At 57.0% G+C, this 22,219-nt stretch overlaps 11 protein-coding genes across 11 annotated transcripts; 5 read left to right on the top strand and 6 right to left on the bottom strand.

Annotated features, from left to right (window-relative positions):
- Positions 1-1,045: 1,045 nt before the first annotated feature.
- On the bottom strand, positions 1,046-3,883 carry BBBOND_0110230 (hypothetical protein; the record flags this gene model as incomplete). Its single annotated transcript, XM_012911457.1, has 1 exon — positions 1,046-3,883. One exon carries the CDS (start codon positions 3,881-3,883, stop codon positions 1,046-1,048), a length of 2,838 nt encoding a protein of 945 aa, XP_012766911.1.
- A 469-nt stretch (positions 3,884-4,352) lies between these two features.
- On the top strand, positions 4,353-4,544 carry BBBOND_0110240 (hypothetical protein; the record flags this gene model as incomplete). Its single annotated transcript, XM_012911458.1, has 1 exon — positions 4,353-4,544. The coding sequence occupies one exon, from the start codon at positions 4,353-4,355 to the stop codon at positions 4,542-4,544; it is 192 nt and encodes a 63-aa protein (XP_012766912.1).
- Positions 4,545-4,930: 386 nt separating this feature from the next.
- On the bottom strand, positions 4,931-6,314 carry BBBOND_0110250 (hypothetical protein, conserved; the record flags this gene model as incomplete). The annotated part of the gene is made up of 6 exons (XM_012911459.1): positions 4,931-5,047; positions 5,082-5,350; positions 5,391-5,583; positions 5,618-5,719; positions 5,758-5,816; positions 5,858-6,314. The coding sequence occupies 6 exons, from the start codon at positions 6,312-6,314 to the stop codon at positions 4,931-4,933; spliced, it is 1,197 nt and encodes a 398-aa protein (XP_012766913.1).
- Positions 6,315-6,364: 50 nt separating this feature from the next.
- BBBOND_0110260 (hypothetical protein) lies at positions 6,365-6,580 on the bottom strand (the record flags this gene model as incomplete). Its single annotated transcript, XM_012911460.1, has 1 exon — positions 6,365-6,580. One exon carries the CDS (start codon positions 6,578-6,580, stop codon positions 6,365-6,367), a length of 216 nt encoding a protein of 71 aa, XP_012766914.1.
- Positions 6,581-7,010: 430 nt separating this feature from the next.
- On the top strand, positions 7,011-9,053 carry BBBOND_0110270 (cell division protein metalloprotease FtsH, putative; the record flags this gene model as incomplete). The annotated part of the gene is made up of 1 exon (XM_012911461.1): positions 7,011-9,053. One exon carries the CDS (start codon positions 7,011-7,013, stop codon positions 9,051-9,053), a length of 2,043 nt encoding a protein of 680 aa, XP_012766915.1.
- A 149-nt stretch (positions 9,054-9,202) lies between these two features.
- On the bottom strand, positions 9,203-12,181 carry BBBOND_0110280 (VACUOLAR PROTEIN SORTING VPS16, putative; the record flags this gene model as incomplete). The annotated part of the gene is made up of 1 exon (XM_012911462.1): positions 9,203-12,181. One exon carries the CDS (start codon positions 12,179-12,181, stop codon positions 9,203-9,205), a length of 2,979 nt encoding a protein of 992 aa, XP_012766916.1.
- Positions 12,182-12,858: 677 nt separating this feature from the next.
- Positions 12,859-15,646, bottom strand: BBBOND_0110290 (WD repeat domain containing protein, putative; the record flags this gene model as incomplete). Its single annotated transcript, XM_012911463.1, has 2 exons — positions 12,859-14,210; positions 14,422-15,646. The coding sequence occupies 2 exons, from the start codon at positions 15,644-15,646 to the stop codon at positions 12,859-12,861; spliced, it is 2,577 nt and encodes an 858-aa protein (XP_012766917.1).
- A 378-nt stretch (positions 15,647-16,024) lies between these two features.
- Positions 16,025-16,665, bottom strand: BBBOND_0110300 (hypothetical protein; the record flags this gene model as incomplete). The annotated part of the gene is made up of 2 exons (XM_012911464.1): positions 16,025-16,269; positions 16,335-16,665. 2 exons carry the CDS (start codon positions 16,663-16,665, stop codon positions 16,025-16,027), a joined length of 576 nt encoding a protein of 191 aa, XP_012766918.1.
- Positions 16,666-17,570: 905 nt separating this feature from the next.
- On the top strand, positions 17,571-19,934 carry BBBOND_0110310 (hypothetical protein, conserved; the record flags this gene model as incomplete). The annotated part of the gene is made up of 1 exon (XM_012911465.1): positions 17,571-19,934. The coding sequence occupies one exon, from the start codon at positions 17,571-17,573 to the stop codon at positions 19,932-19,934; it is 2,364 nt and encodes a 787-aa protein (XP_012766919.1).
- A 661-nt stretch (positions 19,935-20,595) lies between these two features.
- BBBOND_0110320 (hypothetical protein, conserved) lies at positions 20,596-21,693 on the top strand (the record flags this gene model as incomplete). The annotated part of the gene is made up of 1 exon (XM_012911466.1): positions 20,596-21,693. The coding sequence occupies one exon, from the start codon at positions 20,596-20,598 to the stop codon at positions 21,691-21,693; it is 1,098 nt and encodes a 365-aa protein (XP_012766920.1).
- A 29-nt stretch (positions 21,694-21,722) lies between these two features.
- Positions 21,723-22,183, top strand: BBBOND_0110330 (hypothetical protein; the record flags this gene model as incomplete). Its single annotated transcript, XM_012911467.1, has 4 exons — positions 21,723-21,813; positions 21,852-21,934; positions 21,969-22,033; positions 22,069-22,183. 4 exons carry the CDS (start codon positions 21,723-21,725, stop codon positions 22,181-22,183), a joined length of 354 nt encoding a protein of 117 aa, XP_012766921.1.
- Positions 22,184-22,219: the final 36 nt, after the last annotated feature.

Here is a 22,219-nt window from a genome sequence, read left to right on the forward strand (position 1 = left end):
GTGGGGATATGTAGGTTGCTTACCTTGCCTCAGATATACCTGAACAAATGTACTGCAGGTTCTTAGACCCCCTAAATAATGTAAGAGCTGCATTAATAACTGCCTATATTGCCTTCATGATGTTCATAAAAAAATTGCGATGCTTCTGGATTATTGGCCCCACCTGTCATCCGGCACGCATGTTATGCTACCAAAAAACGGCGTCGCGTTTCAGTAGGCTATTTAGTTTCCTCAAATTAGAAATGATGGCAACACTATCCATAGCGTCTCACATAACGTTTTGTTGTTAATACCGTATCACTCAATGTTACAATGAGTTGCAAATCCCAACCGTAATGGTGTCTAACCCCCTGTTGAACTGAGATTTCCCGAACGCTTTTCACCTGCTTCGGCGACACACCACTTCTCAACATGTTTGCCATCGTATTACTTATTAACATCTCAACATGAGCAATTATGTGTTTTGTTGTTACCCATCCCATCAACCTGTGGGCTGTTACTGAGTCCGGTAACACCAATATAGTTGCGGTTCGCGTTTACCAATATAGCTTACCGCAACATTACATAACATCTTATAGAGTGTACCGTGAGCACGTGACGATGAGTGAAGGCAGTAGGCGTGTGTTTCGCAACCCCTTGTTCGACACGGCCAAATACCGAATGGTGGTCGCTCATCAATATCGGTGAAATAAGTGTCGTTTATCGCTAATCACCAGGTATTACTTATTGCTACGTACCAAAGGCATTCCTAGTCTTACAAGGTCTGATCATACATGGATATGGCTGCATCTTATCTCATAACTCTCGTGCACTGACTGGACGACAAAGACTTGGTGAGATGTGTCTTCGTTTCAGTCTAATAAGCAGGAATCGTGCTTCACACGGAAGTGATTAACACTAAAATATATTATTGAATTAGCAACTACAGCAATTTCAATCGACACCTATGATGCCTCTGGAGACACAAACCAACATAACTACCAAGATGCGGTATGACAATTAAAATGGGTATTTGCCAAATGCACTGTCACATCTCGATTACTCATTACTTGGCGTAGTAATGCTTGATCTGGATAGTGGATAGGACGACACCCTTGATGGTTACGCATTGGCATTGTAAGGGCGGTGTCTTGCGCAGAGTCTCCCCGCGACCTATACGAGAACTGTCGAACTGCAGGCTGACGAAATGGTTGGAATGTGACACTACCAAAGACTGGCTGATATTGCGTATGTTCTTGACTATGCCGTCAACAAAGACATTGTTAAAGCAACCGGGTGGGTCCAGGACGTACGGCACTGGGCAGTAGAATGCCGCTTCCTTAGCGGCTTGAAGGTCTATCTTGCAACCGAACTGAGGCTCTCCGGCGGCGTCGTAGAGTTGGGGTGTCTCGGGCTTGAACAATCCAGCGGACTCGTAGGTAACGCCGCAGCCTTGCATATAGGGATCCGTAGCCTCTAAGTTAACTTCAACTAAGTGCCACGTGAATACTTTGGAGGAGCGTAGAACATGGGTAGTTGGAGATGCAGGGACCTCACCGTCGATGATTGCCACATCCGCTGGTTCAAGCTCCTTGCCGCAGACAAATGCCAAGGGCACAATGTACTTATGCATTGGATCCTTCGATATAATCAGGGAGTCTTTTTGAGTTTCGATGATCAAGCTTTGATATCGATGTGTTGTTAAGAGGTCTCTATAAATTGGTCTAAAATCACCCGGAATGGTGACGATTGCATCTTCATATGTCTTACGAACAAGCTGATCACCGTGCTTTGTATGGGTTACGGCATAATAGAATACGTCTGGTTGATTCGGCCACCATTTCGTTAACGGCCACCCCTCTTCAATTTGCATTGCACCGTTATAGACTTCTATATCATGAAAACCAAACTTACACTCTAGTATCAACCGTTTACCAGCAGCCAATGTAATCGACCTTGTCAGCGCTTTATGCACCATAATAAAGTTTGTTGGTGTGGATTCTTCGAGCAATAGATCGGCGGTCTTAAGTAACATATAACTGATGCGAGTTCGCGTAAGAGTCCTATCCACGCGGCGTGTTCTGAAAGTGTAATACACACTCTCCATTTTCTTAAAAACAACTCTGGAAGTCTCGTATCCACGTTGGTCAACACAGAAGCAGGCGAGACTGAAGGCCCCATCATTGCCGATGTCAATTTTAAAGAGCTGAAATCCTGGGATGGATAGCGGTGTCGTAGTTCTGACATAGCTAGGCATTGGAATTATCTCATCGGAGTACACATCATATATTGTGGCCTCACAGTTGCCAGGTAATAGCTCTTCATCTATTCCGCAGTGAATACCAGCTCGTCGGACCTGCCAAATGTTATAAACACATTGATAGGTATTCCATATATCATTTCCCATAGATATGGTTGAACAATATGATTTGTTAGTGATGGGATCGAATATAGCTTGTGCCCCTCGGTCGCAACCTCTCATCTGGTAGTGGTGGGTATACGCGAAAGAGACGTTAACTATGGCTCGAATGCTATCAGAGACATCCTCATTAGATGCCAATGTGCACTGATAATAAAACGAGTTCAATCCGCTTTTCAAGGTGAGAAGTTTGCCTACATGGTACCTCAGCTTCACCTCTCCCCGGTGCATTTGGGAAAGGTCCAACTCGAGGGCATCGCCAACAAGAGCTTCGTGGTACGGGATTTCTTCGTAACTATCAGAATCATATAAATCCGTCTGTTGCCTCATCGTAGTCAAGTCCTTTGGCAGAAATTCGGTAGGCAGCAGTTGGGAGGATCCTTCGTCCGATTCCGAATTCACACCCATTATTGGCACCCGGATTGTCAAAGTGCTACCTGGATTGAGCATAACCGAACACCAAGGACCGCGCTTGGGATTCGACTTGTTGCCTTCGATCATGCTGGCAATGTCACAGACGTAGTCAGTTTTCGATCTGATCTTTATCTTGGCATTCACCTGACCCGTTTTGGTATCTATGCAATAGCATCTGCCATTTATGGGTGGCAATGCTAAACCAGAGAAGTATTTCGACACCACCCAAGGCGACTGTCTCCCGAAGGTCCTGTGCGACTGTGGTCGAGGGGGCTTCACAACTTTGCCAGTCTTATCCACGAGTGATATCATGCAATCATAAGGTTCAACGCGACCTTCGCACAGGAACCCAATAGGTGACTCTGACATAGGATCAGCCACGCATGAGCGTGTACCAGTCTCGGGATCTACATCCACCTCATTATCCGGAGCGAATAGAGGCGAAGGGCGGCTGCCACAACCCTGGAGTGGCTGATACATGTTTTTTCTGTACAAGAACACCACACCCAAGCTCTGCCCAGTCTTGGCTATTTCTTTAGTCAAAGGTATGGTTGAACTCCGAGGACGTGTCTCTGGTTGAAGGGCACTTTGCTGGAGAATATATTGTTGCAAAGCATCAGTCAAAACCAGGTTTCGCGGACCGCAGATAAATATCAAACGGCGTTCGTTAATAGCAAAGAATTCATGAAACGACATGTAGAAATGTAGCTTCATTTGCAACTGTTCGGGTTCTACCCAGAAAAATCGCTTGCCGGATTCAGAACGAACTACCTGCGAATGAGCAACCGATCTAAGCTTGCCATTAACACCTACATACGTGTTAATCCGAACATGATCCGCCGACGTTGATTGAGGATGCCAAACATATTCTGTGCCGTCGACTTGGCGTGGACATATCACAGTTTCAAGCTTCATGAAATCCGCATTTTTGTGGCATACAGCTAAAGTATTCCTAACAGGTAGCTGATCTGGCCTCCCGAAGTCACAAACGGATGCGTCAATACCCGTAATGCAATACAGGCATATTGCGCAGAATACCCAGAGGAACTTCATGATGCGCAATTTCGCCATGACTATGATTATCTGTTCCATACGATTAATAAAGATGAACCTACATGTAGAATCCTAATGCCAAATGACGCATATGTGGACATGTTAAGTTAAAAAAGAATTAATACTTTTTATTTTTGTCGGGGAAATGAAGGCCACCCAAAACCCCATTGCCCGAGCAGGCGTCTAGGTTGCAAAGGAATTTTCATTCACGGATGCAACTGTAATATTCATCGAGGCTGACGGATGCAATGGTAAATACCACATTTTAAGTTTGGTGGAGGCAACAGTGCTTCTGACGGCACAAAATCGGCCCTAGATGTGCCTGTATCTACCTAAACATAAGCTTCCGGTCACATTCAGGTGGAACGATCGATGCGAATAACTGTGGACCGACCGAGGAACACCATCAACCACAGTGGCAACAGGGATCATAAACCATGACAAATTGGTGGAAACGGCGACTTAAAAGGAGGCTACATGTGAGGACATGTTGAAAGACATAAAAAGGGAAAATGCGCAACCACTTTATGCCGTTCAAGGTGTTACCTTAAGTGTCGAGGCACATGAAACACAGAGAGGCTTATGCCTCATCAATCGGCCTTCGCGATCGCATAATTCGACTGCTACCACGGATAACAGCAGTAACATGAGGCAACAACACGACGTGGGATTCGCGTGACCAACACCAGCAGCGTGAGGCCAGCCTCGTGAACGCCAAAAGCGGCCATAGCCAAACGTAGCAACGGAACCTGCATTGACTCGTATAGGAACAACACATTATACATCTATTATAGGACTTGCATTGTCGCCAAAAGAACCTCCAAAGTGTACTCGGCTATAGTTGAAGCATCCGGTAGCAAAACTTTGATGCCGATGCCACCGTTACTTCTTATCACGAGAAAAGCAACGTACCAAAAACATGGTCCGTTATCAACGACACTGGAAATAGCTCCGCCGGTGTTTGTACGGAGTGCTGTTGTTCCGAATGTTTCTCTCTGCTGCCATGGGTTCGGCTCGTTCACAGTTTTATACCATCCAACCGCAAATCCGCAGTTAACTCCTGTTTCAGTCATCCTGCGATGCCAAATCGACCAGTTTGAAAAATTGTATAGGCGCGTCGTGTTGTAGGAGGCTATCGGGTGAAGTCGATATGCGGTGCATCATGTCAACGAATGTGACGCCCTGCAGACGCTTAAATAAGCCACATACAACCTACCAGTGACCCAGGTCCGTTGCACATGTCCACGCACTTAATCGCGCTATAATGTATGCCAACAATGGCGGCGATAGCGGCGAACATCGGCTTACTCGACGACACCGCAATCATGGTGGCGATGATCCCTCCGGCGCTGACCTCAAAACCTTGCACCAAGTAAAACGGAGCATACTTCCGAAACCCACCGTGCACTTTTTTCAGTATATCTGGTGACCTCGAGAACACAGCCCCCTCGTGGTCGGATGCGTTCATCACTACGGCATGCAAGTCTGCGGGAGCTATGCGAACTTCCACCACGTTACCACTAACCGTTGTCAATCACAACTGCGTTGTATCGCTCCGATATAACCTTGCAGCGATTGAGTCTGGCGATATCAGAGTCAGGCTGGCCTTCCTTATCGCCACCTGCCGAGTATCCTGCCTCGTTGTCGGATGCCACTGCGGCGGCAAAATACGCAGTGTTGCCCACAAAGCGTATGATGTGCGGTTTAATAGCGAATAGCTGCGGCATGGTGTGGTTTTTCGAATTTTATTACCATTTCGTCGATGCGCACTAGGTCCTGTGCCGGAATGGCATTGCGCAGGTTGAGGTCCACCATTATGGCGTTGCATCCGCTATCCAGCGTTTCATATATTTCCTGAAACGAGGCTATACATGTTTCTCGCCAACGCTTACTTTGCGTGATTCCAGAAGCGAGTCCGCCGAGTCGACGTTTATGTAACAGCCAACGAACCCTGCACCAATTACCAAAATCTTAACGGTTCTTCAAGCGTACCATGTGAATCCTTTCGCTGCGCCATGAGCTCCGATAGTTGTGGTATGTCGGCGGCAGACTGAAAGACGGCCCCAGACGCCAGAACAGCATCAGCGACGCGGCATTCTATCGCCTTGTCGACGTTGCAAGTGAGCAGCAGCGGCTTGAAGTAGCGCAGCTTCCTCCAGTAAGTGGATGTGAGCTCCAGTAGCTTCTCTGGCGTGCTGTCCTTCACAAAGCGGTGTCCAATACTGACGACCTTGTCCCTCGCTGTGTCGACCTGGGCACAGGAGTCGGCAGCCGATGAAGCTTCGCGGCCGCTCGACCAACATCGTCTCGCACACCCAGCAGCATTTAGGGGTGTAAATGGTAGATAAGAACTGATATGAGCATTCTGCCGGATACTGGCAGCAGCGTTCGCCGAGCATATCGCTCGGACGGATCGCAACGCCTTGGCAGGGCAAAATCTGCCGCCCATCCACAATAGTGCCATCACTGTAACACAACTATAATGCGATGCCAAATAAGTCAGTTGTTGTGCCCTACACCCTGCCTAATGTTTGCCAGGAACACGATACTGAAATGGCCTGGTCGGTCGAACCGGTCGATCCGCCGATCCTCCCGCATATAAAAACTGTCGTGTTGCCAACGCATATAAATTATGTTGTGACTGGTGTACCCGTTCGACGTGAGCGTTATATTATAGTGACTAATGACGTCACCGAGGCGCAGGGCTGCAAGCATTGGTGTGTGCAGAGACGCGACAAAAGGATTGCGTCCATATACCCCGGAAGTAACGCTTTATACCCACCTATACACCTCACCTAACGTACAATATGAGCAGAAGACGGCACTATGAGCCGCTTTTGCACGAGAATAGCACGGTGTTGCCACGCTGTCTGGTATCATGCAACTACCATGGATTCCGCGGCGGAGCATCGCCGGCCACCCGAGCTTGCATAGCTCTAAATATGCAAAGTATACCCGGTATACGAAAGGAATCCTGGCACATCTGCAACAATTGCCGACTTCTCGGGCTATCATTGTGCAGTGTGGTGTAGACGTCGCGCATAGCGCCTTAAGGCAGTAACTTCCCCCGTATGACACCCTTCCATGGGGAAGGACTACATTTAGGAATCCGTTGATGTGACTCGCGCTTAGGCATATAGACGAGATGGACGGATCAGGGTTACGCAGGGGCGCGCTGCCCGGCCACCTCTACAATGAGCGCACCTTCGACGAGCAGGGCGCCGTGACGGACGACGATGATGACAAGATGTCGATGTCACGTCCGTTCCTCGGACCGACGGCGCCTGCTAACCGCGGCGCGGCGCCGTACGGTCTCGCCACGCTGATCAGCTCAAGTGGCATGGAGGCGCCTTCTCCTGAGCACGACAGCGGCAGCCCAGCGAGCTTAGCAAGCAACATCGGCACCACTCTGGCGAGCAAGTGGCACCTGTTCAGGAGCACGATATCCGGGACCATCCCGTCAGACACGCCGAAGAGCGACATGGCGACCCACTACGCATCAGACCAATCGTCTTCCAGTCTCTTCGGGCAAGCGGGCGGCCTTGTGAGCTTCAGGTCACCATCGTCGCTGTTCAGCAGCACGTTGTCATGGTTGTGGCGGTCGTCTATGACGGTGCTGTCTGTGGGCCAGTGGCTGCTGCTGCAGGTGCTCGGTATCGCAGTGGGCGTGATTCTGACAGGGCTGATAATCTCCGCCATCAGCGGGCTGCTGATGGGCGGCGATGGCGAGTTCGGTCACGTGACCCCGAAGGAGAGGCAGGAGCCGAAAAACACGAAGGCTCCGCCCCCGCCGCCGCCTCCATCGAGGCCGCCTGTGATGCTGGAGCGCGTGTACTTCAAGGACATCCTGGGCATCGACGAGGCTAAGGAAGAGCTCACTGAAGTCGTGAAGTTCATCAAGCACCCTAAGCTGTACCAGGACATCGGAGCCAAGATTCCTAAAGGAGTGCTGCTCGTGGGCCCGCCTGGCACCGGTAAGACCATGCTGGCCAAGGCCGTGGCCACCGAGGCGAACATCCCGTTCATCTACACGAGCGGTCCTGAATTCGTGGAGATCTTCGTCGGCCAGGGCGCGCAGCGTGTCCGCAACCTGTTCGCGAAGGCGCGCAAACAGGCCCCCTGCATAGTTTTCGTGGACGAGATCGACGCCATTGGGGCTAAGCGCACGTCCGGCGCCATGAGCGGCCAGAACCGCGAGCACGACCAGACTCTGAACCAGCTGCTTGTCGAGATGGACGGGTTCAACATCTCTACCGGCATCACGGTCCTCGCTGCCACCAACCGCCTTGAGGCCCTCGACCGCGCTCTGTTGCGCCCCGGCAGGTTCGACCGCGTGGTTCACATCCCGCTGCCGTCGCTGGATGGGCGCGAGGCCATCCTCCGCCGCTACCTATCCGATGTCAAGTACGACAAGGAGGGTGTGGACATCCGCGCTTTGGCGAAGCTCACCCCCGGCTACTCCGGCGCCGACCTGAAGAACCTCGTGAACGAGGCTGCGCTGATTTGCGTCAGGAACGGCCGCACTCTCGTGGGCACCGAGGACCTCCAAGAAGCGCGCGACAAGGTTGGCATGGGCGCCAAGCGGCGAACTAGCCAGCCGGAGCTGCAGCGCCGCATGACCGCGTACCACGAGGCCGGTCACGCGCTCGTGGCCTACCACCTGTACCCGAATACCGACCCGATCCACAAGGCCACCATCATCCATCGAGGGTCCGCGCTGGGCTTCGTGGAGCAGCTGCCGGAAGGCGAGCGCCACAGCTACAAGCTTGCGCAGATGAAGGCCCGGTTGGCGGTGTGCATGGGTGGCCGCATCGCCGAGGAGCTGGTCTTCGGCCGTCAGAATGTGACGTCAGGGGCATCTAGCGACATCACTGCGGCGTCTGAGCTGGCGTACCGCATGGTCACCGAGTGGGGCATGAGCCCTCGTCTCGGCCCTGTGAACCTCAGGCGCATCGGTGGCATTCAGACCCCCCACGGAACCCGCAAGCTGTCACACGACACGGCCCAGGTGGTGGAAAAGGAGGTGGAGCGTCTGGTGGAGGAAGCCCACCACGTGGCGTCGTCGATCATCAGGCGCCACCGTGATCAGCTGGAGCGCATAGCTGAGCGATTGCTGGAGGAGGAGACGCTGACCGGCGAGCAGATCGACAAGCTCATACGCGGCAGCGGGACGTCCGCTGCTGCATGATCGCCCTCACTATTTCACAAGAGGGTGACACGCCTGAGCTACTCAGCCCTCCACATCGCAACCATTGCCATAAAAACATACTATAATGCGGTTAAAATACTGTATTTGTCTGATTTTTGAAGCACTGACTTGCCATGGTTGTGCAAGTGTCAGTTCCAAATGCGTTTGGAGAGGCTGGCGAACAGTGACTGCGCCTGGTTATCCGACTCTGCGGATCCCCCGCCGCCCAACCGCGAGTTCAGGCGGTTTCGCCACCGCTGCTGGTGCGGCGATCGCAGGGTCGCCACTACGCTCTCCACGGCGTTGGTGGCCCCCAACGACAGCAGCGCCTCCAGCACCAGGTCGACTGGCTCCTTGCCGTTCTTGAGCATGACGTACTGCGAGTGCGCGCTCTTGTCCATCGCCATGCGCAGGAGCTCGTTGATGTTCTGCACCTCGTGCGCGGCGGCGAGTTGGCAGCGCCACAGCTGGTTGAACGGCATCCTGAACTTGGAGGCCAGCGCCTCCGCCTTCTTGGCCATGTCGAGCCGGTACAGCGTGAACACGGTGTGCACGAGGCTCCTGCCTACCAACCCCGCTTTAGCAAGCTCGGGAGACGAGCGTTCCAGCGCCGCCTGCGCCGTGAGCAGTTCGCGCTGCTGCGATACACAATCGTTCCACAGCCCAGCCGTTTCCACCACTCCGGGGCTGCGGTTGTTCTTGGATGCAACTACCGCCCTGAAGAAATCGGAGGAATACTTCAACCACGTGACACAGTCTTCGGACTGCGTATTCTGCTGGGCAGCGGCGTGCGTAACGAGCTGGTGCATGGCGGACCTGGGTCGGGATTCTGGCGCCTCAGCAGCCCGCGGCTGCAGTATCTCCAGGGCCCGACGCACGGCGTTCCTGCCGGCGCCCACAATGTCGTCGGTGCGCTCTAGGAACACCTGTAGCACGTCAGAGTCCCCTTCCAGGTTGCACTGCTTGATGAAGACATCACGCACGAACGAATTGCTATTTGATATCTCCACTACGCGGTCGAGTTTGGACCCTACTTGCGCCTCGTGTATGAGCTGCGCGGCGTACAAAGTATCGCACGCCTCCGCCGCAACAGAGGCCGCCTTGTTGAGCTCACCCCAGGAACAGAGCGAGCTGAACTTCCGCAGCGTGCTGCGTTCTCTGTCCAAAAGGGCAAGCGCCAGTGTCTCGCGCTTCTCCTTCGCAGCGGCCTCGGCGATATCGGCGTACGGCAACACCACGCCCGCGTATCCGTCCAGAAGCTTGGTTATGACCTCCACCAGCTCCTCATCGGTCATGTGGTTACCCAGCTTAACGCGCGTATGCACCCAGTGCAGCAGCACGTCCTTCTTGTCAGCGCCCAGGAAGTCGGCCACCTTGAGCGCCAGGAGGTGGAACCGCAGCGCCGCCAGCATGCCAACAAGCGCGCGTGAGCCGAACGCCAGGAGCTGCGATGGGTTTGTGCAGATTTCGCTGGGAGCCGCTCGTAACGCCTTCGCTACCCGGATCATAGCGAGCGCCGTTGCATGCCCCTGGACAGGCTGATCTTCCGCTGCACCAACATGGCCTTGGCGGGCACCTGCGGTTGAATTGGCGGTATCGGCTGCATCCGCCGCCGTTTCGGCAGCCCCAGCAGATGTACCAACACCGGTACTACTTGCACCGCGAATGCCTCTGGAACTGCTATGGGCGGCATAGTTTTTCTGCGGTCTGCCTTTTTCAGAGTCCACCGATCCATCCATGGAGGCCGCTGCCGACACACTTTCAGCGGCAGGGCCAGGCGAGACGGCATCATGGTCACGCTCTGCCTGCACCGAGTTCATGGAGCGCCCGAACAGCGCCGCGTCCAGAAGCGTGGATGCGGTGTCGATGTCCCAGCAATCCAGGGACGCTGTGACGCACGTGGCAGCGGCGTCCATTACGTCATCTCGTATCAACCGCAGCGACTCGCATGCCTTGACGTCGCCGCTCTGGAACATCTCGTACGCCCGCAGCAGCACAGAAGCCGGATCTGATGCGTAGGAGGTCAATACGGTCTCGGCCGCCGGTGACACCAGCTTGAAGAACTCACCGCTGGAGGCCGTGAATACCCGCAAACCGCCGCCTACATCCGAGCTCACGCACAGAGGCTTGACAGTGAAATTGTTCTTGTCAATACTGCCGCTCGCACCTTGATCCGCGTCCGCATCGCGATAAAGAAATGTGATGCGGTCACCGCTGACAAGCGCCAATGCGCCCGAGCCTACCACATACAAATCCCCCGATTTACCCAGCGCCGTCCGCCACAGCTCCTGAACCCGGCCATTCCTATGGCACATCGAAACCACCGTATTGGTGGAGCTGTCGCGGAGTGCGAAATACGTCTCCTCACAGCCCGGCGCCACGTGGCTGCAGAACACAACCTCGTCAAAGCCGAGTCCCTCCACATGCGATATCTCCGTGGCGCAGCGCTGAAAGTCTTCGTGATCACGGCACTTGAGCAGCTCTCGCATGACGACGTGGCACGCGCCGTCCACCCGTGCCACGATGACGACCGACTCCAGCCAGTCTTCGTGCGGCAGGACCCCCAAGGCGGAGATGCGCAGCGAGTAGTCGCCTAGCGGGAAGTGCACGCAGTTCCGCCCCTCAAATCCGCGCTGAACGTAGAGGCACGCCTTCTCTTTGCTCACGTAGACTGCGCCGCCACCCCAGGTGCACAGCGTCACCAGCGATGAGTCGATCGTGTAGCTCTGCGCCACCTCCTCCGCGAAGAACAGGTGGAAGTAGTGCATGAAGTCGCCGTTGGCGGAGAGCACGCGCACGCATGAGTTGCGGAATATCGCCGCGAGCAGCATGGAATCGGTCCACTGCAGCGCCATTAGCGTGTCCAGCCGCACCAGCCACGGCACGCATGTCACGAGTGAGCCGGTGCCTCCTCTGAATATGCGCATCTGGCACTTCACGTTCTCCGGCAGCGCGTCCGCCGACTCCATGCGGCTGGTGACCACGGCGACCACGCACCCGAGCGGTGCCACCGCCCAGGCGTCGCCCAGACAGCAGCGCCATTGCTCGCCGGTGAGCCTCCACGACTCGCGCCGCAGTTTTCGCGCACCTAGCGTGTGACAGGTGCTCGGTGGCACGCGCGCCACCATCGTTTAGGGTTGAGTGCGGGCTCGCGCTGCTGCTGGCGACCTTCGAGTATCGTGTCGTCCTCCGATGCCCCGAGATGCGGCGTAGACAATCCGTGAAACAGCTCTACACCATCCTCCACAATGTGCAGCACCTGCTGTGAACGCACATCTGTCGTCCGGCCGTTGGTACCTTCTCCATGTGGAAGGCCCGGTCTCACGTAACTTGCTGTCGTCAAAACTTGAGCGGGCGCAACAACCGTCGCAAATACAGACGGATTCGTTACGTTACAGCATCGCCAACATTGTAAGTGGCGAAATGTGCTCGATGTGTACGGCAAGATCGGGTGCGGCAAGCTTTACGCCGGTGTCGTCGGCGCCAGTGGGCCACACCCGGTCGTCGTCGTGGTATCTACAGTTATCAACGGCCGCCCACAAAGACAGCTACAGTGACATCATGTACTCATAGCAATGCATTCATTGAGAGTTCGCAGCTGTACCGGGCGGCACCGCTGACACTAACAGGGTTTCTAAGGCAGCCTCTTGGTTGCTGGTCACGCAGCACATGAGACGACAACACCCAGTTAAACGAGCGCTATACGCCGACATTTAGCATTACTACGCAGTGCCAGCACTTCCGCATGCCGCCAGAGAGCAACGACACCGCCCTACGGACCGTCACCTGCTGCAACTGAGTCCGATCAGCGGTGGTCGCGGGTCACGCATGGCAGCGTGGATATGTCCAGCTTGCGTTTGAATTTGTACCGCGAGAGGGGGAATGACCTCACGAACTCCGAGTCGCCGAACGTCTTCACGTTCTCCTTCTGCTGGTTCATGCCGCCGGGGTTGCTGCGGCTCCAGAACCTGACGACGCGGTCGTCGGAGCACGTGGCGAGCAGGTGCCCCATGGGGTGCCAGTCCATGGCCAGCGTGGCCGTGTCGCGGTCGTCCGTCACATTCACGTTAATCTCCGCGAGCGGCTCTGAGAAGTCGCTGGAGAAGAAGAAGAGGCGCGACTTGTTGTCGCAGACGGCGAAGACGTTGCGCTGCACCGGGTTCCATCCGATCGTGGTGGGTATCGTGAGCATCTTCATGGGCGGCGGCATCGGCTGGCCGGCAGCGTTGACGTTTGCGGAAGGCGCCGGCGGCGAGGCAATCTTGTAGACCATTAGCTGCTTCATCATCCGCAGGTCCCAGAGCTTCACGAGCCCGTCGACCGCTGCCGTCAAGAACGCGTACCCATCCGGGTTCCACGATATCTTGCATATGGGCGCCTTGTGGGCGTGTATGGTGGAGATCTGGGTCCTGGTGGCGGGATCCCAGAGCGAAACCACATTGATCTTGCTGCCAGTTGCGATGAGAGATTTCGAGGGGTGCCACTGCATGCATGAGACGCTGGTGGAGTCCACGTGGTCGCCGCTTAGCACGCCCTCCAGGTGACGGCGCTGGACGTCCCAGATGTGCGGGGAATACGTGTCTGCGCACGCGCCCACCTTAGCTCCGTTGTGGGACATGGATACGTCCAGCACGGGTTTGCCCAGACCCTCGAAAAGCGTGTTGTCGAGCAGACTGAGGGCGGGGGAGAGTAGCGCCAGCTTGCCGTACTCGTCCCCCGATATGAGAAAGTCGCCGTCGGGGGACCACTCAATCGCAGTGACGCTTCCTCCGCTGACTGGATAGCGCTTGATGTCGTCGAATTGGAAGGTCAGACCGTTCCACATGATAAGCTTTCCGCCCTGGCTACCGGCCAGCAGCGTCTTGCCATTGGGGAACCACTTCAAACTTACGATCGGAAATTTGTTGCGGTTAAATGAGGCGTGCGCGAGGTTGCTGCATACCCCGTTGTAGTGGTTGGAGAAGCTGGAGTAGCAGAACGCCGGCCGCACGGAGTTGAACTCCAGCGGCGTGTCCCGGTGCCGCGGCACGCGGATACGTTTCTCGTATCGGCCGCGCGTCATCCACGGCACCAGCGTCGCCGCGTAATCGATAGAGATGCGATCGATGCCCATGCGCTGGGCCAGCGGAATCGAATCGGCCGAGTCGTCACCCATGTCTGGCCGCCGTTAGTGTACACCCTATGCTCAGTATATAAAGAAAGCGTCAGTTCCCAATTCGGAGTCGCTTCTGGAGCAAGTTAAAACCGTCAAAACCTCAGTACACAACCAAAAAACAACCGGAAACCCGTATTTGGCTTCGACATACGCTTATAATGCGATTGCTGCGTCACCGACAATATCAATAAAGTTAGCGTCTACGCTTAACACGACCACGGCAACCGAGATCCTTCAAAAATATGCGGAACGAGGGTCCCATGCTAGAGGAAACATACGCTGCGGATAGTAGCTGCGCGCCTGCGAATTCGGGCTTGTTTTGGCGCAGGTACTTCACGATCTCCAGAAGGTTCTCCCGGATCTCCTCGCGGGGCATAGTAACGTCGGCGAAATTGCACTTGATGTCGCCCACACGGTCAGCGCGAAGTATGAACGTGTTGCGGTGCTCCACCTTCTCCACCGTATCCAATAGGTCGGCAGTGTGCTGTATGCAAGTGCCGACGGTCAAGGAAGGCATCAACCCCCGTCTTCCGAGCTGCCTACCTATCGTCGCAAGTTTGTGAAAAGTCTCGAGGTCCGATAGGACGAAATCCACATCGGGGTACTGGTCCTGAGCCTTGAATTGCTCGATGAGGTCCGCTCCACCGACAAAGAGCACCTTGGTCGCGTTCAGCGCACGCACCTGGTCACAGACGGCCGGCTTGGCGAACACGCCGATGCGGCACCGCTTTGACTTCAGCGACTGGTGCGGTATCGTGATGAGGCGGGCGTAATGCGCCGCCGTGGCACGTATCTTTTTGCGGCTCAGCGGGACGTGCAGCGCCACGTCAATTCCTTCCACGAAACGGACGCCGCTTATCAGCTTGATGCGGTCGATGGCGTCGTAGAGCGGGTACTCCACACCGCGTTCGGGCAGGTACTCGCTTTTCTCGAGCAACCGCTTCGGCAGCTTACGCTTCTTGGGCTGCTCTGCCGGCGACCCGGGGGGTTTCGCAGTCTCCTTATCAGCGGTAACCGGTGATGCAGGGGCGACTTCCGGTTTGCTGGCGGTAGCTGCGGCGGCCGGGCGCTTGCTCTTTACGACTTTGTATTGCTTGAGGTAGTCGTCGATGTCGTCTTGCGATATCCCAAGCTCGAGTGACCGGTCTATAAGCGCCTGTCTTTCCGCCGCAGTGCCGCTTATTACAGTCTTCTTCGACCCCTTAGCACCACCCTTGTTGCTCGCGTTCGAGCGGAACGATCTGTATCCACACCCGGACGCTGTGCGGAAGCCCGGCTCAAGGTCGCGTTGCCGAGGTTCAGCGCCGCGAGCCCCAAAGCAGTGTATGAACGACTCGCTTATAGCACGATTCGCAGGAATTCGAGCGTACGTATGGACCCGCAGGCTCTTTACGAGCAGCAGGAAGTAGAGGTAGGCCCACGTGACGCCGCGGCCCATTGTTGAGCCATCTTGGCGCAGTCGATGCAGCAACTGGGCCAGAAATCCGCCGTTCCAATTGCCCACGACGCCGTTATCCAGCAAGCTGTCTATGTGGTTGTGCCACGGGCGCGATATGACCTCACATCGTCCTCGTCGTGGGCTGATGTGTAACCACAGGGGGTGGCCACACGCCAGCCTTCCACACGATGTAAAGCGCGTTTGCGGCACAATTATGCGCCCTAGACAACATTAGGCTGCTGTTATTGCCGTATGGCGAGTGCAAATGCGAATACTCTCGGCGCCGACTCGGTCGTGTAAAAAGTCGCCAAAAATTTTGCTACAAGCTTGACGCTGCTGTAGAAGCTGCTCGAGCCGACAACACGCGTGACACATGCGTCAGTTGTGCTTAAGCTGGACGCGTGTCATCTCGATACCCAGGCGTTCGCAGAGTTGTCTGGGGTGTACGCCCTCGATCTCAGACACTGCTGTGACCATGTGGGTGTACAGCCGCTGCAGCCGTCCCAACTCGGCCCTCCGTTTTACCTGCGCGTCCATCATCCGCTGGACTTCGCCGCCGCACGCACGCGCCATCGCCCTTGGGTCGCCCTCTGCCTTGAGGAGGACGTGCCACTCGTCCAGTGCTGCAGAGACATTAAACTTGAGGCGTGCCGGCGGTGCTTCTCCACCCAACCTCCGTGCCACGTACCTGCCTTTTGCCGCTCCTGCAGAACCGCCAATTCGTTGCATAGCTGTTGCGTCTCCTGTAGCTTCTTCGTGATCTTCTCGATGGCCGCGCGCAGCTGTGCCGCATTCTTTTCGAGCGCGGCCTTGGTCGGCTTCCTCACCTTAGCGGCGCCTATTGGCGTCGGTTCCTGCTGGTCGGAGAAGTTGTAGATGTATATCTGGTTCGAGGGGTACTTCTTGCACCGCAGGTGGCCCTGGGCGACGAGCTCGTCCAGCAGGCGCACCAGATGATCCCTGTCCATTTGCAGCCCCATCTTCTCTCTAATCTCCAACAGCGCGCACGGCCGCCTCATGTCGCGGAGGTACGACAGCACCACGGTGGTATCCGACGGGACCGGCTTTGCGACAACGGCCGGCACGGATGCAACGGGATAAGCTCGCTTCGCGCGCCCTGCTAATAGTCAGCACTAATCAACACAACATGTGCACAGTGCCGACAGCCAATCCGCCATCGGGAGCCGCGGTGGTCGGCGCTGATGGGAATAGACGCAGCGACTCTAGGCGCCGTTCCATCCAACGTACCTCGTGTAGGAATCATGGCTGTCTTCATACACTGCAGTACAGAATTCTGGCGCACCTGTCAGACGATTCTGCGGAGATTGCTACCCAGTGGCAGCGGCAACAGGCGGGGAGTTGCGAAAATGGGTGAGAACGACGCATTTTCCCGGCAACTGGAAGGAGCGCAGGGGAGAAAACGACGGCTCGCACATTCCTGCCGACAGAGCAGCGCCGATGCCCGGATGTCGGCAGTCGGCAGCTCCGCGTTTTCGGAGCCTCCGACTGCGCCGCTGGCGACGTTAGCAGGGGATGCGGCCACACCATCGCGCAATGTGTACCGCGCAAACAGCTGCACATTGCGCTGTACGTTATCCCACCGGCGCAGATGTCAAATTAATCAACATTTCATTTACACCTTTAATATTTAATAGCTACATTAGCGAGCCGATACACCTCGGCGGCTGCGTCGGCCCTCGCGGTTAAGTTCGTCAGCTCGGTGTAGAACCGAGACCATACGCACTCCCATCGCAACGGCCGTGCTAATTGTAACGCGTTAATGTGAACTGTGTAACGCTGTGCAACCGGCTGGCCTACACATTCGACCGAAACAAGGGATGGCGCCTGTATGAGAATGTACTCAGCGGAACCAGCTTGAGAGGACAAACTGTGGGATACAATGCAGGGATCTGACCGCTTTCCGATGACCGACGCGCCCTTTTCGTCGGCGGCTCTCCGGCGCGCCGAGACGGAGCTGTGGCAGTGTGACGACGGCGCCTCCAGGTCTGACTTTTGCAACACGGTCTCGGGGATGAGCATAACCGCGACCAGAGTTGTTCGGAGTGGAGATGTGCGGCATACGTATGCGCCACCGTCGGCGCTCTCGCCGTCTGGAAAAGCAGTCGGCCAAGCATGCTCCCCGGAATGTACGTCGGGTGCCCAGTCACTCCAACCACCACTGGTGTGCCACGTTGGGGAACGGTCATCTTCCGACGGCATACCCAGGGTGCCGACGCTCGATCTGGCGCTCCTGCACGCCAGGCCTAGTGCGTCGATTTCGAGCCTGGGGGAGCACGACCAGGCCCCGCCGCCGCAGGTCAAGCCCCAAGAGCATAAGGCGGACATCGTCGGCCAGCTCAACGCAATACAATCGCAGCTCGAGAGGAAGCTGAGCACTGTGCGCATCGAATACCAGAAGAAGCTGAGCGAGTCGGCCATGGTGGGCTTCGCCAGGCGACGCTCGGCACGCATGTCGAGCTTGCAAACGGACGAGAGCATCTCGTTGCACAGCGAGTCATCATTCCGTGAAAAGGTGGACCAGCGCCCGGAGTCACGAGGATACTCCGGCGCGCACAACGTCGCGGCGATCGTGAATACCAGGGGGAGGCAGCGGAATGCCCCGCCCCCCAGGATGGCCGCGGGCGGTACGCCTCGCAGGCCATCGGGAGAAGCACCAAATCAGGATAAGGCTGAAATCGGCGCTCCCATTACCAGGTATGCAACATTCTCGACGGCGAAGTGCGGTTCGCGCATGCCCAGCCGGTTCGCGCCTCCGGACTGGAACGCGTTGATACGTCACTACGTGAAAAAGGATACGAACGGTTCGCCTAAGCAGCACAACAAAAGCGAGACGCGACAAGCACCACCCTTGCCTCCAGCGCAGCCAGACAACAGCCTGCCGTCAGCGGCGCTGACACGGCCACCGGAAGCGAGGGACGCCCGGATGCCGCCGCCGCTGCGTTTCAACCCCCTGCATCGCAAAAACGAGAACGCCTACGATGTAGACCTCGTCAATAAACTCTGCCGGCGTGCGCCTACAAACCCGGTGGGCCCTGCAACGCTGGGACGGACGAACACCACCACCATAGGCAAGTTCGAAGGGGCCCGGGATTCTGCACTCAACGACGCCCGACGGTCTAACACGGCAGCTCTGTTGTTGTGCGGCGCCGGAAAGGATAAGGAGGACGCGAATATAAGCCTGGTCACATTCCCACCAACATCGCCGACGCTATCGGAGCAGGACCTGTCATCTAAAACCGTCACGGACGACGGTTGGGTGCGTAGCCCGATCGCTCGCGCCTATTCGTACGTCGACTGGATTTTCCAGGGCACCGGCGAAAATGAGGAGTCCCGATCCGACGAGCAGCGAGTGTCGCAGCCACCGTCGCCGCAAGTCGCAGGAGGCGACTCGGCGCTTGATAAACGCTACCCAAGTATGAGGTCGCTGAGGTACCCGGACCACGTTGAAGGAGCCATGCCACGCCCGACGGCGCCCCGGCCGAGAGTGGAGGCGGGAACGGACACTGGTAACGAAGGTGCAATGCGCCGCCAAACGACGGCGCCGCTCCGGAGGAGGGACACGTACACGGTCAACACCAACCAGATACGCGAGAAAATACGAGCTCTGGCGTCACACGTCAGCGAGCCGCCGTCAGATGCTGACGATGACGACACTTCGTACCAAGTTGTGTCCGTTAGCGGCTCCGACCTGGATAGGGCCTCCGGCCAGTACGGTCCGCCGGAGCAGCAGCAGACGTTCAGCCTCAGCGAGAACGTGGTCGAACGCAACGTCGACGCGGGTTTGCTGACACACCTGCCGACGATGAGCGGCAACTGCGTGAAGGGCATCGCGGGGTACTCGATGGAGCAACTCTACCGGCTGTCCAGGGTGAACTCCAAGTGCGCCCTGCTACGGCACGGCGAACCCGACGCGCCCGCTGAGATGGGCAACACATCCGGCTTCGGGCACCCTAGCAGCCTCAGGACGAGCGTGACGCCGTGGTTCAAGAACCCGCTGAACGAGAAGGTGCACCGGGAACGCGCCCGTAGCGCGAAGCACGCCGCGTTCATCCCCAACGCCCAGCAGGTGGAGGACATAGCCGATGCAGACCTGAAGAATCTGTTGGACCAGATCGCGACGTACCGCCTGGACCTGGAGGAACCGGAGCGCCACGGCGTGATGGACCCGTTCTACGAGTACGAGAAGATGATGCAGAACAAGACGCTGGCAAGCTCCGACTGGGCCAGGTACGGCCGCCCAGCCGGTCGACAGACACCGAACTTTTAGTGCGCTACCTGTAAATGAGCTGCTGGAGTGTGTATGTTGCCGAAATCGCCAATGTGTAGCGCGCCAGGCGCGGGAGACCACTGCAGGCGGCTGCCGCCGGCGCAGGTGCCCCGTTGAGCTATCCGCGCACGCTCCCCGCCGTGACAAGATAGTGCCAGCGTCTGAGCGCCGCGTATTGCGCGGAACTGCCCCCTGCCTTCGCGTGAATGCGCATCAGCATGGGGGCGGGACGCGGGCGGCGGCAGCGGGAGCGAGGAGCCCGTGGCCGGCATAGCGATACGATATCGGAGGGCGAATCCGCGCAAGACCCGCCGCAGCTTTCGTGAGCTGCATTTGACCCAGTAAGCGCTTCCGATCTAGGAGCGCTCCCGCGTACGCCGGAGCGATCTCGTGCGCGCACGCGGCAGTCGTTGACCGTGGCGTCATCCAGGCCGCTTGGCAGCTCCAGTAACTAATCGGTGGGTGAAATCTGCGAGCGAAGTCTCTAATGGGTGTCGGCAGGCTGCTCGCTGCCGGCAGTGGACGCGCTGGGCAGAGCCCGAGTGAGCTTGGACGGATACGCAGCCGCACACCGTCATCCGCAGGACTCGCGCCATGCGACAGTCCTAGGACGGCGATCAACGGGATCGACTACCGGGCACGACACCACCAGCAGGCGAAGATGCTCGACGTATGCCGAGGCGCCAACCAGAATCACTTCGAGCTTGACGCACCGCTGCAGAAGCTCATCATCCCGCTATCATTAATGGCGAGAGGCAAGCGCGATAGCGCACATGTCTGCAAGACATTGGACTCCATGGACAAATCGGGGCATGGCGCCATCATCGGTGCTGGCCAACGCAGGAAGGACATCGACACTGCCTCCACGTCCCCCGAGTCTAACTCCATAAACCCCGACTACGGCGCCGCGTACGCGTGGAGCAACTCCGCGCACGTGACGGACCTGAAGGACGTGAAGGGCGGGATCGGCGCGAAGGCCGGCAAGCGCTCCTCGTGGGAGGTCCCCGGCTGGGCCACCGCCCAGTCTGACATGACCACCAACAGCGGCACCAACAATGGATCGGACGACACTGCCGCCAGCTTTTCGAAGCGAGTGCCCGACGGCATGCGCTTCAAGAGCGACACTGGAGGCCTCTTCCGTCACCGCCATTCGGCGATGTCGAGCGAGGGACCCGAGATGATGTTCCCCAAGGCTCCGCGTGCGAGCTCGTTTTCAGGCATGGCGTCGTACGGCGGCGGCGCGTACGCGCGTTTCGACGCCGGCCCCGACAAGGCCTACTACGTGGACTCCGCGCACGACCCGGCGCTGGCGGAGGCCGCCGAGCAGCTCAGCCGGTACGCGGCCGACCTGCGCAGGAAGCGTGGCGCGAACGCCAAGTACCCGCATGAAGCGACATCGTACACGAACAACAAGTACGCCTACGAGCGAGGGCCCCTCGGTTTCGCCACCGTGTTCAGGGACACCGAGTCCGACGACGTCGTCAGGAGCGACACGAGCACGATGCCGCTGACGATTTTTTCCGCGTATACCCCATTGCGTCTTGAGGACGGCGCCATCGCAGTGCAACCGTCGGACAAGGTTGACCTCCTAGCGCGCCACAAGCACTGGCTCTACGTCCGCGTCGCGAAATCTCGGGTTCCGGAGTCCGTGGGACGCAGCGGCTGGATTCCCGAGGAGACGCTGCTCGAGCCGGAACTTTTTTCTCGGCGTTTGCTGCACACTGGCAACCGCACACACATGTTTAATAAATTCCTATAGCACAAGCCATGTCCACCGATAGCGAAACTATGCGCCCCGAGGTGGCGGCGTCTGGCGAGGAAGCGTCGTTTCCGGCCGTCCGCACGCTGCGGTTCACCGTCGACGGCGCTGGCGATTCCAGTATGCTGCTTCTGCGTAGTCCGCACATCTGCGTGCAGAGAGGGAGTACGAGGCCGTGGCTGTCCAGTTTGCGAACGCCTGGCAGCTGTTCCTGACCCACAGCGGCAAGGTCGGCACCTGGGTAAGCGGCGGCACGCCGACGACATTGTTTGCAGCTCTGCGCCTCCGCCGACGCCCCGCATGCCGACGTGTATTCCGTGAAGACCCTCATCGGCGACAGGTAACTGCCGTGTCGGCGAACGACATGGCCCGCAGGCTACAGGAGCACCTTGCGGTCTACGCCCGCAGCCTGGTCAAGACGCTGTGCGACTCGCTCCGTACCAGGAGCTCGTTGGAGCTGGACCGTGAGTTCGCACCACCAAACGGCTGAGTTCGTGCAGGGGAGATCATGCTGATTTTGGCAATC

The sequence above is a fragment of the Babesia bigemina genome (genome assembly GCF_000981445.1).
Source record: "Babesia bigemina genome assembly Bbig001, chromosome : I".
Taxonomy (NCBI): Eukaryota; Apicomplexa; class Aconoidasida; order Piroplasmida; family Babesiidae; genus Babesia; species Babesia bigemina.